This window comes from Mesocricetus auratus, unplaced genomic scaffold, assembly GCF_017639785.1.
Source record: "Mesocricetus auratus isolate SY011 unplaced genomic scaffold, BCM_Maur_2.0 Super-Scaffold_100019, whole genome shotgun sequence".
NCBI classification, from domain to species: domain Eukaryota; kingdom Metazoa; phylum Chordata; class Mammalia; order Rodentia; family Cricetidae; genus Mesocricetus; species Mesocricetus auratus.
Genome location: NW_024429200.1, coordinates 18,240,537 through 18,256,404, shown reverse-complemented (window position 1 = coordinate 18,256,404; position 15,868 = coordinate 18,240,537). Strand labels below are relative to the sequence as shown.

General features: G+C 40.6%; 1 protein-coding gene across 4 annotated transcripts in view; it reads left to right on the top strand.

The window, feature by feature from the left end:
* The first annotated feature begins 12,746 nt into the window (after positions 1-12,746).
* Positions 12,747-15,868, top strand: part of Ptprz1 (protein tyrosine phosphatase receptor type Z1) — a 171,343-nt gene continuing 168,221 nt past the window's right edge. For 2 of the 4 annotated variants that reach the window (XM_040728493.1, XM_040728492.1), the window contains exon 1: positions 12,747-13,176. In XM_040728493.1, the coding sequence (XP_040584427.1) occupies positions 13,119-13,176 (58 nt within the window). In that variant the 5' untranslated portion in view covers positions 12,747-13,118. The remainder of the gene's footprint in view (positions 13,177-15,868) is intronic. The other 2 variants (XM_040728495.1, XM_040728494.1) reach the window with 1 other exon arrangement.

Sequence of the window (15,868 nt, the reverse complement as noted above, 5' to 3'; positions counted from 1 at the left end):
TGATATGACAGATTTTGAAGATGCCCCATGGAAGGCCTCATCCTCCCTGGGAAGCAGAAAGGGGATGGGATAGGGGGCTAGTGGGGCCCAGGGGAGGAAGGGAGGCAGAGGAAACTGGGATTGACATGTAAAGCAAACTTATTTCTAATTTGAATATTTAAAAAAAGAAAAGAAAAATCTTTCTTTCTCTATCCATGTCTTTCATCCAGTTTACTTAATTTCAGGACAGCTGGTCAGCAAACCTTAAATCCTTTTCAACCTAACTAATATGTCACAAGACATATTAGCATGCTGTAAAGATCGGAGTATGGAGCTCTTTGATGGGGTCACTGTTTTGTTCAAGAATATCTATAGATGCAAAGAACAAATCAAAGGTGGTAAGGCACTGGCCACCATTCTAGGATTTTACACAAGAGTGATTCCCATGGGTCAGCTAAAAGGTAATGTATCACCGTGTCTCTTCAGACCATGAGATGCTACATGTGCATCAGACTCTCTAAGGAATGTACACATTCACCCATCACACAGGTGTTAGGCTTTGAGTACCCACAAAGGCACAGCCATCCAGAGAAGTGGCAAGAATGACGGAGATTACATAATCTCAGATCTCTCTGGTCTGCTCCCACCACAGAGGAGTTGGGGTTCTTATTAGATTAGGAAATTCAATTAAGATTAATGGCTCATACCCAAGGCATTTGCTTCTGCTGTAAGGGCTGGAGAGGGCAGTATTGGTATAGGTGATCAATCCGTGTCATACTGTAGGAGTAGAATGGATTCGATTAAATTCTAATAAATACAAATACCTCTAAATTTGATGACTGAACATGGTGTAATACCAAATGAAAATAGCCATATACAGTCAAGGATTCTTAGTAGGAAAACTTATCTCTCTTGAATTTTTACCACTTCAATATCTGTCACAAGCATAGAAAAATTTGGAATTCCAACTCAGTATAATTTTGTTTTTCTTTTTTACTGAAAATAGATATTCTTCATATAATACAGTCTGATTTTGGTTCCTCCTGGCCCAGTACCCCACAGATCTCCCCCATCTCTCCATACATCTGAATCCATATCCTTTCTTGCTCTCTCATTAGGAAACAAGAGGGAGTACTTTTAAAAAGAATAAAACAAGATAAAACTAAAAACAAACCAGAACAGGACAAAACAAGCAGAAAAACAAAGAGTCAAAGAAAAATCACAAGAAACACATGTAAACATAAAGACACATACATTGGGACACATAGAAATCCCTTAAGACCACAAAATAAGAAGCCATAACATATATGAAAAAGACCTGTAATGTAAAGAAAGGAAGGAAAGGAGGGAGAGAGAGAAAGAGGGAAGGAGGGAAGGAAGGAAGGAAGAAAAATAAATGCCTAGACAAAGCACTGTGTGATAAAAAAAATCCAAAATACCATTGAGTTCATTTTGTGTTGGCCATATACTGCTGGGCATGAGGTCTGGCCTTAAAAGCGGTTTGTATACCCAGTAATACTCTATTAGAGAAAACCATTTTTTTTCACTTGTGAGTGGTTATCAATTGGACACAGTTTTGGGATTAGGGACGTGGGCTTGTGTTCACTTTCAACACTGGGATCCCATCAGCCCCCGGCCTATGCAGCAGACCTGATACATATTGCCACAGTCTCTGTGGGTCCATGTGTGCATTGTTCTTGCAGTGATGACAATGCCTTGTTTCCTTGGTGCTCTCTTTTCCATCCTCTGTGACTCTGACAATCATTTTGCTTCTTCTTCCAAAGTGTTCCCTGAGCTGTGATGGGAGAGAATTAATGGAGACATCCCATTCAGGATGGAGTGTTACACTCTGCACATCATCCGACTGTGAGTCTCCGTATTTGTTCTCATCTACTGCAGAAGGAAGCTTCTCTGATGCTATCTGAGAGAGACACTGGTCTATGAGAAGAGTAGAATAAGGTTAGCAGTGATTTTGTTGCTACATTACTTTTGCAGTAGTAGTATTTGGTTTCCCTGAAGGTCCTTGGCCTATATGGCCTCAGGTTCTTGGCCACCCAAGAAGTGTCGAGCATGGGTTCCACATCAAGCAGTGGTCCTTAAGTCCAATCAGAAAGTGGTTGGTTGTCCCCACAAGCTTCACTCTGCTATTGCACTAGTACATCTTGCATGCAGGTCACCGTCACAGACACAAAGGTTTGTAGCTGGGTCATTCTTTATCTCTCTCCTTTGGTAGCATGTGAGTAGAGCTGAAGAACTGTGCTTTTTTTTAAGGCTTTTCTCTTTTAAACTGTCCTGTCAGTAAAAAGAAGGTAATGTGACCCAGGTTTAAAATGATAAAATTGTTTCATTTCAGAAGCACTGGTATAAAAAAAATGGGGCTGCTGTAAATAGAAACAGATGAAGGTCCATGATGTCATGATTTTAAAGCACATAAACCTATTTGACACTTTTCTTTCTATGGGAGAATAAAGGAAGAAAAGACTCGGAAGAGATTTTTCTCTTGTAATCTGCAATATTCCTGCCCTTTTCCACCACTTACTCATTCTCCCTTCTCAACCTCCTGCAAACACCCTCACAAGGGAGCAACAGCTCGGAGACCCACAGAAGACAGACACTAATGTTTCATCTCTGACATGAAGATCTTAGAATCACTTTCAGCATTAAAACCATGAGGAAAGACAGTAAAATAATAACCAAGCCATTACACAGCCATAACACAGTATTCAAGACTCCAGGTTTCCTTGTGTTCTTTAATTTTCCTTTCTCATTCTCCTGCTCCAACCCTTTCTCCCTCCCTTCACCCACCCCAAGAGCAGATTACTTTGCCATCATTCATTTTTGCTTCTCATCTCCTTGTAGACATATTGCAAAGAGAAGGTTGGCATGCATAGATGGCTCATTGTCTGTGTGGAAATAATTAAGTTGTCAGTGCAAGGCTAACCAGCTCTCTCTTTCCCAGAAACTGTTAAAGCACATGCTGAAAAGAAGCTATCCCAACACTCATAGCTTCCTAAACTGCTGACCAACCAATTGCAGAGCAGTTAGATGCCCTACAGAATCAGTCAATTAAATCCACTACAGGCACGGAGGGAAGAAGAAATTGATGTAAATCCAATTTTCCCTATTATTGCAACATAACCCAGCCCACCCTGACTGATTGTTCATTGCCTCATATTGCCTCTTGTCATTTTAACTTGGCTTCATCTGGAGACATTCCTTCATGATATTAAAAGCTTGATTAGGCTTCAAATTATAATTTTCAGGTTGGCCTGTATGTAAGCTACATACGCATACGCGCTATGATGAACCAGTTTGACTGGAAGACAAACTGGCATGAAATGTTAAACCAGCTTACATGGAGGTACTCACTAGATGATATTGGAAGACCCGAGTACTGCTTGGGAGAGATGATGACTTTCTATGTCTAGCTAGCTATGACAAGATGATACCATGCAATCATAGGAGTAGAGGTTTAAGTTCCAATGTGACCATCACATCTTTGTGTCTAGTACTGATGAACAGTTTGGGTATTGGGGAACACTTGTAAAACGGGGAAATGATGCCTCATGTGTGGCGTTTGGGAGAGACTGAAGTTAGCATGCAAAACGCATGAGTGGAGTTGGTAGACATTAAGGAAGCAATGACAATTCTGACATGAGCTGCTTCCCTGGTAAGAGTTTAGAAAATGACCTTGAGCACCTTGGGAGGTGAAAGCAAGCTGGGAACACACAGGGTTGACTGGTTCTGCTATTGTTTTCAAATTCTTTTTAAGTCCTTATCTTAGCATGGGACATTTTACAGTTTTATTTTATATGGGTTTTGCAAGCTATTCTTATCTTTTGTCATTTCTGTGTCTTGTGGATATCATATATATGTATCTTGCTTTGTATTGATTTTTACTTATTATTTTAACATATTCATGTTGTTCAATTCATTATTCATAGTTTATTATAACATTAGTGTTTTCTTATGTTTCTTATCTTTTAAAAAAGATTTAATATTTATTTTATGTATACAAGTATTATGCTCACCATGTAGGTCTATGCACCACATTCAAGTGCCTGTGGCAATAGAAATCAGAAAAGGGTGTCAAATCCCCTGGAACTGGAATTAAGGATAGTTATAAGCTGCCGTGTAAGTGCTTGGAATTGAACGCAGGTCCTCTGTGAGAACAAGTGCTCTTAACCACTGAGCCATTTCTCAGTCCTATTTTTTCTATCTTAAAGAGAAAATTCTAAAAAGTCTTTTTCTTATATTCCTTTTAGTGCACTGATGCTATCACATTTTAATTTTTTATACCTTAGTTTTTAGCCTTTGCTATATATCAAAACATAACTCTATCTGAAGAAATTTTAATTTCATAGTGGGAAACTTCCAAAAGATTTGTTCAGCTAATTTGACAGGAAGAATTGACTATGTAGAGGCTGGTCTTTTGGTTTCATACCTGTAGACGCGTCAGTCATTGAGAGCACTTGGTGCTCCTGCAGAGGACCACATCCTAGCACCCACATCAAATGATTCACAATTGTCTCTAACTCCAGCACCAGCTGATTTGATGCCTTCTCCTGTCTTCTGCAGGCACTCTCACATACATAAGCATACACATCCATATAAAACATAAATTTAAAAAAAATAAGAAACAACTTTTAAGTTCTTTTGGTTGAAAAGTTAAGGTCCATAGCTTCACTGGAAGAGGAGATTCTGAATCCGAGTTCTAAGTAATAATTAATAGTTCTAATTAGTGCTAAGTCATAGTACAATTAAAACATTCTCTGATTTTTTAAGTTCCCCCAAGGCAGAAATACATTTTCCTCCATTGTGTATAGAATGTCGGACACTAGATAGTGCTGAAAAAGATCAATAGAACAAGTTGTAAGGATAATGTTTGCCTAGACACTAAGGAGGCAGTCATCAAATTGAATACTCTCCCTGTAAAGCTACAAAAGACATATTGATACCGAACATCATGTTTTAGCTTCCTGTCTTCAGTGTGACTCTCCCACAGCTTCCCTGAGCTTTGGGTAAATGTTAGAGCCATACAATCTGCTATGCAGTGAAGTTATACAGAAGGGACACTCAGACACTCTCAACTGACTTTGTTTGCTTTCAGACACGAAGCAAAGCTTTGATCAATGCCTGCACCATCCAATCTTTCCCTGGTGTGGGGGTGCCTCTGCTCTGTTCTCCTGTATTAATGTTTTGGATTCTTTCAGGGATTATGCTACAAAATACTTCTGCTTGAATAACCAAGTAGGCACGCAAGCCAGAAATTTCTGTCAGGACAATAATCATCTTATTTGGGCAGAAAGCATATCTGAAATTTTTAATGGTGTTTATTTCTCATATCACACACCATTTATATTACTCATATTTGACTATGAGTCAACTTTTCTAAATGTACTATGTATTGGGGAGCAAAAGAGGCCAAGTTTCAACCATAATAGGCACCTGGTTAGAGTTTGAGAAGGATCTGGTTAGTGTTGAATCTCACAGATGTCTACAAGGAAGAAGTATAGACAAGTACGTGACTTTTGGCATAAAATTTGCCTCTATTTTACAGTGACATTGGGAAGGTGGTACTCACTTCAAAGTTTCCTGTGAGGATAACATAATCATTGACACAGTGCTCATCAAACATTCCTCTCATGTTTGCAGGATATAAACTAGAAGGTTGATAGTGCTTTGGTGTATTGCTTTATGCCAGCATCTCAATCGTATATTTCTTATTTCTTATGAGAGTAATGAGCCAGTCCCCTAGAGCAGTAGACTTCCTCAACTTCTCTTCCTATTTTTAGGAATAGGAGAAGCTAGCTGGAAATAAAATATAGTAGCAGTAGGTACTTAAGGAAAATGGTTAGAGGCAAATGCCAGGATTTTTAGAGCTCCAAAAATAAAAATACTTAACACTTAAAAATGTGATGTTTTTATTTATTTGCAAGTTTCTAAACCAAAATGTTTATAAGCATGCCAAAAAAAATAAATAAATGTGGCCAAATACCGGTGCTTGAACCTTCAAAGAAAGTAAGAAAGCCCCAGTCTTGGCTGAGTCCCTGGGTGCAAAGAGGAGACATATCAGCTTACCTTAAAAGTGATTTATGCCTGCTTGTGCATGTTATCATTTGAAGAACTGCAAACTTGAAACCAAGTTACAGGTCAAGACATATAGGTTATGAACAATATGCCTACTATCCTCACCAAGGAAAGCAAGCAAACCCAAACCCAGAAAAGAGAAACATCACAGTTTGGGGGGCTCAATTAGTGTGCAGAATGTTACAGAGACATCTGAGATACTGACAGGAACTTCATCATAATCGGACAAGAGAAGAAGCAAGTAATAATGGCTTGGAAGATTCCCTTTTTGGACAGATTAATGCATGTATTTGAGTATTTATTGAACATTGAGAATAAAAATGATGGTAGCAACAGAATAAAGTTGAGAAGAAATCTGTCGACCTGATGATTGATGAGGTAGAGGTGACAGGGGAAGAGAAAGTATGAATTTCCAGGTCCTATAGACCACAGAAAGCATAAGACTCAAGGAACTTAGATACTTAGCTTTAGGTGCACAGAAAATTCAAATACATTAGGAAGTCCTGTTTTCACCTTTTGCGGTGGTTTGAATAAGAATGTCTCCAATAGTCTCATATATTTGAAAATTTGGTTATCAGAGAGCAGCATATTTGAAAGGATTAGAAGAATTAGGAGGTGAGGTCTTGTTAGAGTAGATGTGGCCTTGTTGGAGGAAATGTGTCACTGGGGGTGAGCTTTGATGTTTCAAAAGTTCATCCCAGGCCCAGGCTCTCTCCCTGTATACAGATCAGAATGCAGCTCTCCGCTATTGCTCCAGCACCTGCTTGTATGCTGCAGTGCTCCCCACCATGATGATAATGGGCTGTAAGTAACCCCCAGTTAACATCTGTAAGACCTGCTTTGGCCATGGTGTCCCTTAACAGCAACAGAATATTTTCTAAGATGCCATTTCAAGATCACTGTAAATGACATGAATTCAGAAACACAGTTTCAGGGTTTTGAAGCAGTATTAAAAAATTAAAAAGTAGGCAAAATAGTGGTAATCTGGTCTTACAAAAAAAACTATGAAAGAAAGTATCTTTGGAACTCTAATTATAATGAAACAGGATTTTAACAGAAAAAAATCAAACAGAAAAAATATTATAAGCATTTGATGAGGAAAAGAAATAGGCATAGGAGAGGGAAAGCATTAACAGATCCCTGACCCCACCAAAGCCAGATGGTTCCGATAAAGAGGAATCAGAATTTAGTGGGAGCAGGAGGACCTCATTGTAGAATTGGAGGAAAATACAAGTTCTTTTCCTAAATGTATGGAAGCTATTTAACTTGAATCACTAAGTCAAATAAATGGCTGGCAGTTGTTGAATGATAATATTTTGCTAAGTATACCAGCTAAATAATGATTTTAGTGTGATAAAAAAAGCATCATAAATAGACAGATGTTGTTGTCACACATCTAAAAGTCCAGAACTTGGGTCATGATAAGCTGGACTGTCTCAAAGACAAAATATACAAACATACACACAAACACACACACACACACATATATACACACACACACACATATATATATACATACATATGCATATATATAGTGGGTCATTTATGGTTTTTGTAGGTTATGTTTAGTTAAAATTGAATTATGCTTTTAGATTACTATTTGTGAGAAGTACTTACATTAAGAATAGCTTATCCCAATCTTATTAGCTGATTCCCAAAACTGATTTTATACTTTCCTTTTAAGATACCTTGAACATTTTTCTAAGGTTTACATAGCAAGTAACCTAAGCTGGTGGGGAGAATATGATTCCTCCATTATTATCACAGGGAAGGGAACAAGATGTATAGATGATCACTAGCTTATAGCCAACACGTTGTAGAAGAGGAGCTGTCCCCCTTCTCTAAATATACAATCAGTAAAATAATTGTCTTGCTACAACCAACAGCTTATACAGCACACTGAGGACTAACATGAGCCTTGCCAAAAATGATTCTACTATATGGAAAAAATTGATGCATTTTGGATAATACATCCTTGCCGAAAATGTTTCTACTATAAGGGAAAAACTGATACATTTTAGATAATATGTTGTCTTTGGAAATACCCACTGGCACAGTCTCCTGTTTACTTGTGTGTAACTCACATTAGATGCTTACTTTAGAAAATTTCTCTGAAACTGAGCGTGGAGTGAAGTATACAGAAGGACTAATGACAGGGTACTGAAAACAGCCAGCCAGAAACAAGGTGGATGGGAAGTGGGAGTAAGAGAGTGAGAGCTGAGAATAGATTTTCACAAACCCAGCATGACTTATTGTTCTTAGATAGCTCAAGATGGCTCCTGGTGACCACCGATTCTTCTCTTGAGTGATCATAAAATAGGCTTTAATACAGTATTCTACAATGAACAAAAGATCCTTTTGTGTGGTCAAGAAGACACCAAAACAAAATTTCGCAGAGGAATTAATGTAGCAATTTACAGGAGCCCCACTGCTTTTCCAAGAGGACTTTTGCGTTTTTACATGTAGGTATGATATATAGATATAGAAGAAAAAAAAGGCAGGAAGAATACTAATGCAAAATTATCTGGAAAATCTGGATAATGTACATATAGGAACTAATTTTACTTTTTTTATTATTTCAGTGTCATATGTTATTACAAAATTTCAAATTGAAACAATGATTGACGACTGCTATCTACCTATTAAAATAAGTCAGCATCTACAACACTGACACCACAAGTTCTGGTAAGCATAAGGAGTAACCAGAACTCTGATTCATTGCTAGTGAAAATAGAAGGCCATTTAAGAAGACAGTGTAGCAGATTCTTACAAAACTAGGTACTCTATTAAATGATCCAGCAACCAACCATTCTCCATGGTATTTTCTGAAATGGGTTGAAGTTGATATCCTCAGAAAAGCCTTCATCTGGATGCTTACAGTTATCTAGCTGAGGTTAATAACTGCCAGAGGCGCAACTATGATGCTCTTCAGTGGGGAAATAGACATACAGACAATATATTATTCAGGACTAGGAGGAAATGAACTATCAAGCTATGAAGACTTGAAGTAAACTTAAAAAAACCTGTTAATAGAAAGAAAACAACCTGAAAAAGATACATACTGAATAATGTCCAGCCACAAGATGTTTGAAAAAGTAAAAATTATGGGAGTGAATGTCAAAGCAAAGGATTTTAGGACAATGATATTACTGTATGATAGTGTATTATCAATAACAGTATCTCTCCATATATATCTGTCTGTCATCTTTTCACCTATGAATCAATCCATTGCACATAATTACAGTTTTGACAAAAATTTAAAGCATGTACAACATTGATAGTAAGCCTAATATAAAATGCATATTTGAAATAATAATGATATGTTTGTGTAAATCCATTAATCAGAGAACATGTTCCACTGGGATTATGATAATGGGAGGCTGTGCATCTCTGGGTGCAAGAACTATGTGTGAACTCTGAACTTTATACTCAGTCATTCAATTTGAGCTTAAAACTGTTATAAAAACTAAAATCTAGTGAAAAATTAAATTCATTTAACAGGAGATTGATCAAATAAACAAAATTCTAGTTCATGATAAAGCAAGGCTCTGAAAGATTCTTATTAACCTTTAATTTTAAAAACAAACAAAGGTGAACATATCCATCAACATGGCATCATAACAGACCAAACACTTAAGAGCCCTGTTGTTCCCTGTAAATTCATGTACTGAAACCCAGTCTTCACAAAGAGCTGTTGGAGCCTGGGGCTTTTGGAAGGGGATTGCATCCTGGGGGTGGAACCTTCCGGATGGGATTAGTGACTTTATTGATGAATCTCTGGAGAGTGCTCTGTTCATTGACAATGCTAGGTTTCAACAAGAAGGCCAGACATCAACAAGTGAGGAACTGGGTCTCACCATATGCAAAGCTACCAGTCCCTGATTCTGGACCACAGCCTCCAAAGGTATAGAAAATAGATTTCTGTTGATGGCAAGCCAGGCTACAATGTTATAGCAGACGCCTTTAACCCAGCACCTCAGGAGGCAGAAGCAGGCAAATCTCTGTGAGTTGAGGCCAGCGTGTTCTACAGAGTGAGTTCCAGGACAACCTCCAAAGCAATACAGAGAAACCCTGTCTGGAAAAACCAAAAAACAAAACAAAACAAAACAAAACAAAAAAACAAAACCAAAACCAAAAAAAAAAACAAAGAAAAGTGCTTCATCATACTAAAATACCTCATTAAATGTAGTACATTGTAGTGCACTAAAGTTATTTCACATTACAAAATTATTCATCATTTAATATGTAAATTTAACTGAGTCTCATCTACTTTATTTACCAGTTGAATGCAAGGATGTTTTCTAGTGGTGGTTATTTTCTTCACTTAGACATGGTCTCTGCTAGGGACAGTGACATTCCCTCTTAAACAGTGCCTGATACATAATGACTATAGAGTTGAAATGTATCCAACTTTCCGTTGCTGTCATTCTGGAAAATTAGATATTCTGTTTCCCTGCAAAGCTTACTACTGAATGATGCCTCCTGGTAGCTTTTGTGTCTTCCCAGGTGACTGGCAATATTCTTAACTATGAGAATGGTGATATCAGAGGTCATAGATTCACCTATTAGATCTTCTAAAAAAAAAAACTTAGATTTCTACTGTGACTGTTGAATCAACTCTTCATTTCCCCTGTATAAACTCATCAGCAGTTCCTGCTCCTCCTCCTCGTCCTCGTCCTCCTCCTCCTCCTCCTCCTCTTCCTTTCTCCTTATTTACTGGAGGTGGTGCATACCACAGCATTTGAGTAGAAGATATAGGACAGCCTATGGAAGCCAGTTCTTTCTTTCCAATGGGGGACAAGGGGATCATACTCCGGTCATCAGGCTGAGTGGCTAGAGCCTTTATCTACTTAGCCATCTTGCCTGTTCAGCTTATTCTAAGCAATTGGATTCCCTTTTGTTGTTCCCTAGGTGTTCAAATGCTAGTGGGATGGCTTAGCATTTCAAGTGCAAGCTTCTTCATGAGGAAATCAATGCTTGTCATAGTATGAGCATTCTCAGTCTCCTGGAAATCAAAGTGCTTTCAAATATGTGATTTCAGTGTCTTTCAGTTTGTTCTCCAACCCCTTTGATAATCAGATTCTCCAATTTTCCTTTCTGCATAAATACACATCTCTAGGAAAATGTCCCTGGCCACTCCAGCCCACATTCAAAAAGCATTTTTTTTGCTGAAACTCTGGATACACTTCTAAAGGATATACACACCTGTTGTTGTAGCAAAAAAAAAAAAAGGCTAAAATTTTCTTCCTCTATGGAAACTCTCAACCTCAATTATAATCGTTGTGACATTTTAGTTTCTATGCATGGGAAAAATAGGGTCAAGGATCAACTTCGTACACTGATATGTGCTCCTAAAACAAAACCCTGTAGCTTCAAGATCTGTCCTTTCCTGACTACAGTGCATTCACCATTCACGAATCGATAGCAAGATGCATCATTAGCTCTGTACATTGAACCCAGTGTTCAGAGGTGGTGGGAATTCTGTGAGCACTGGTAGTCACAGCTGAAACAAACTCGAATCTCCAATTTGTATGCATTAAGTGTCCTTTGAATTTTATAAAGCTTCAGCACTGGCTTCGAGACAATAACAGAACACAAGAGTACAAGCTGTACAAATCCTTACCTCAAACTAAGTACCAGGGATAATTCCAGAACTTGGTTTTCTGTGCCTTTGGATGCGACTCCTAAAAGATTCCAAATGGAGTCTCTTATCGGGCCAACATGTACCGATAACCAAAACACATCAGATGTATGAAAAGCTCACGAATATTCAGGAAGGTGTATTTAGGATGTTGTCTGACATCACCACCAGCTAACTTATTTCATGCGGACTTCAACTTAATTCAACAAACATTTCAGAAATACCTATTAAAAATCCCCACCCCACCCCCAACCGGGAGTTCAGGTTATAGCACTCACGCTCTTACACAAAAAACAAACACCTCCATAGAAACAAGCTCAAATGAAGAGAATGACATGCCCATCTCCGAGGAACACAGTGTGTGTATTATATTTCTTTCGTGTATCTTTAATCAAACAATTTTAAAAAATCTTCCTGCAGGACCCTATGCAAATAGGCACTTGGGAAGTTCCACAGCAGTGTCGCGAGTTCCCCACAGCTGTGCACAGCACGGCAGAGTAATTGGGGTCCAGGGAAGGGTCAGGCCGGACCAAATGGTCACAACAGGACTGGAAATGATTGGAGCTAACTGCCCTAGTGGTAATAGGGCTGAAACTACTTTACTTACTTGGAAAATAGAAAGAAAGGGGAGGAGAACGCAGTTTACCCAGGCTCTCTCACCCCTTTCTGATAGGACCCACTTGGCAACTGCAGAAAAGACAATAACCAAATGAAAGAATTTCCCAGGGGTGAAGCCCAAAGGTCAGCCACAAGCGGTGCTGGACAATGAGGACCCAGCCTCCTCTTGTAGCTTCCTAGGGGATGAAGGAGTCTTAATGAAGAGAGCTTTTTCTCCGCGAAGATTCTAAGCTCCAGCAGATTCCACTCCACCTCCAGCCACGGGCGGGGGAGGGGCGCGGGGCTGGGACAAGCTGGGATCCGCCACGCCCCTCTTCTGTCACTGCGCGACCCCGGCCCCCGCCCGCGCTTCTGCTCCCCCCGCCCACGCCCCCGCGCTCCGCGCGTGCCCAGCCCCGAGCGCGTTCCCGCACTCCCGCGCCGCTGGCTGCTAGCGCTCAGATCCTGGCCGCCGCAGTCGGTGCAGGCAGGGGACAGCGTCCTGCCCGAAGCCCCGCGCCTTGCCCGGGCTCGGTTCCCGCGCCCACGAGCCACCTAGCCCCTCATTTGCCTCTCCTCCCTTCTCCTCTCTACTCTCTCTCTCTCTCTCTCTCTCTCTCTCTCTCTCTCTCTCTCTCTCTCTCTCTCTCTCTCTCTCTCTCTCTCTCTCTCTCTCTCTCTCTCTCTTTCATATCACACGTCCACTCTAGACCCTAGCCAGTCACCAGCGTCCCCTGCCTCGGTGTCCCCACCCTCTGCACCCTAATCTGCACGCCCGGCGGCCGGCGAGGGGCCGCGGATCCGGCTGGAGATGCGAATCTTGCAGCGCTTCCTCGCGTGCGTCCAGCTACTGTGCGTGTGTCGCCTGGGTAAGTGATAAGATCTCCGCGGGGCGGCCGCGCGGGGCTCAGTCTCTGGGACATGGCTAGGTGAGGATTTCAGAATATTCAGCAGCACCCAGGAAGAGTCATGCTGGACCCCTAGATGTCATCCGCGCGGATTGCGCCCCCACCCCCTCAACTGCGCCGCTGCCACCTGCCGGGTCCCCATACTGAGGCTCCCATGGTCAGGACACCTGGACCCCGGAGACAGCCGGGTCACGGTCCCCTCTTGGCGCTCCCTCTCTTCTCCATGTTGCAAACTGTGGAAACAGCTTTGTAGACCTGCAGAAGAGGATGAGTCAGTGACTAGAAATACAATACAGCGGTGGCTAGGGGCTACGACCTGAACGTTCGTTTTCATGCTGCCAGTACTGTGGACTTGAACGGAAAGTACACGTGTCTGTCTTGAATTACACGCACTCGCCTGAAAGGTACTGAGCTGAACAAGCACCGACCTGACTTTTCTGTGGGTCTAGTACTTTCTATTTAGTCACGTTCAAGTCCAGGCAGCCATTTACAGAAAAAGTTTCAACTCCCTATGAGCATTTCTGCCACAGCTTTCAGAGAGGAGCTGTGGGTGATGGGCATACTAGGGACCCAGCCCATTCCTGCAGTCTTTCCACACCATATATGTGTTAAATGGACATTACTCTAGGCAATCAACAGTTTTAACTCCGGAGGGGGGGGGGCAGGAAGGCTAAGGGGTGCAGGTTTAGGTGTTTAGGCTTCCAAAAAGAACAAGAATGTAAAATGTGTGGGGTTTTGTTTGTTCGTTTGTTTGTTTACAATTTTATTTCTGAGAGGCACCTTCACGGTGATTAAGGAACTATTTGGAGCCATTAACCTAAAAATTAGAATATGTACCTCATTATGTGAGTATAACTGTTTAGCTCCCATCAGTCTTCTTCCTATAACCTTTTTTTTTTAATTTTAGTATGTGTGTAATCAAGGATATATTAAATGTGCCTTCCCATCCAGTGGGCGGTGCTGCTCTTGGAGCCCTGGCCCTTGTAAACAGAAGTAATTTCTAGTTCTGACTGATGAGAATTGTGTCGCCACTCTGGTGATGATTGCCTATAACTCACTCTGTTGATTCACCTAACTTCGGTCCCTAAGGTTTGGGGAAAGGGCTCAGGGCTGGTGTGCTGGATGCGTTGTACATCATGGACACTGATATGTAAAACAACAGGAGAAACCCCACCCCGACCCCCACCCGTGCCTTGCCTGACTGCTTGCAAGTTCAGTATGGAGTCGTTGGGAACTTTCCCCCCCAACTTCCAATCATACCCCCAAACCCTCATCCCTACCACATTGGAAGTGCTCTTCCAATCCACACCTGTTGAATTTACATTTTCACATTCCAGACATGGGTACTTTAGCAACAAATCCAGGGACTCTTGGTACTTAAATTATTGTTTAAGGAGATCTCAGAGGATTAGGGGAACAAATTACAGTATTGCTCTGCATTTCAACAAAAACACATGCCCAAGACTCCATTAGGAATGGTTTTGATTAAGAAACGCAGAATCAGTTGCCTCACAATTTATCTGTTTCAAGAGTAAGGTTTGGTGGTATTTAGTATAGGCAGAGTCCTGTGTCATCACTGGCACCTAATGAGCCTGCCTTGCTCATTGACTGACATTTCCCAGCCCACTGATCAGCTCTTTGTGTCTACCGATCTGCTTGCTCCAGACATTTCATCTGAACAGAATCATGAAACATGCATCCTTTGATGCCTGGCTTCATTCACTTAGCACAATGTTTTCAAAGTTTACTCATGTCATAGCATATATCAGCACTCATTGGTTTTTATGACTGAGCTGGATCCCATTATGTGCAAGTCACACATTTGCAAAGTTGATTTTTATTTATCCTTAATAAGGCCTGCTTACGGTTGCATAGATTTTGACTTATTGGACACATGCTTTTGAAGATATAAAGCATAAGGGGAAAGAATTGACTGCATTGTTTAAGACTTACAAGCCCATGCAATAGCATTAAATCTAAGCTTATCCAGTGGAAATGAAATATGAGTTCTCTCTCTCTCTCTCTCTCTCTCTCTCTCTCTCTCTCTCTCTCTCTCTCTCTCTCACTCTCCCCCCCATTACTTTGTAATGACCACTACTATGAGACAACGATACCATTCCTTTTACATTGCTACCGACAATGGGGGCACCAGCAAATGGGATGGATATATTGATCTCTGTGTGACATATTGTGGAAAACTAAGGCACATTATCTACAAATGAAAAATTCAGCCTCCCTTTTAATACACCCTATATACATCAGTACTTGTGGATGTATTTATTCCTCTTCTTCAGTGTCTTTGGGCCATCCAGGGTACCATGCTATCCATAATATGTGCTAAATAAAAGGTCTGAGGACTCACTGAGGGTGTAATGCAGGCTGGCAACTCTGATATAACTAGACCACTATTCTTACCATTATCCAGGAGCACAATGAAGAATTCACTAAGGTACTCACTGTTGGCAGTTAATAACAGTATCACTTTCTGTGTCCCAGGTGTCCTGATGGTTTGAACCAAGCCATTTGACTTTCCCATAATAAGGTGTGTTTATGAGTCATGGAGGAAATGGAGAGGTTTGAAGAGCTGTTAAGGAATCACTTCTTTTCATTTATGAGACCACAGGATCTTAGAATTAAGCAAATTACAGAGCTG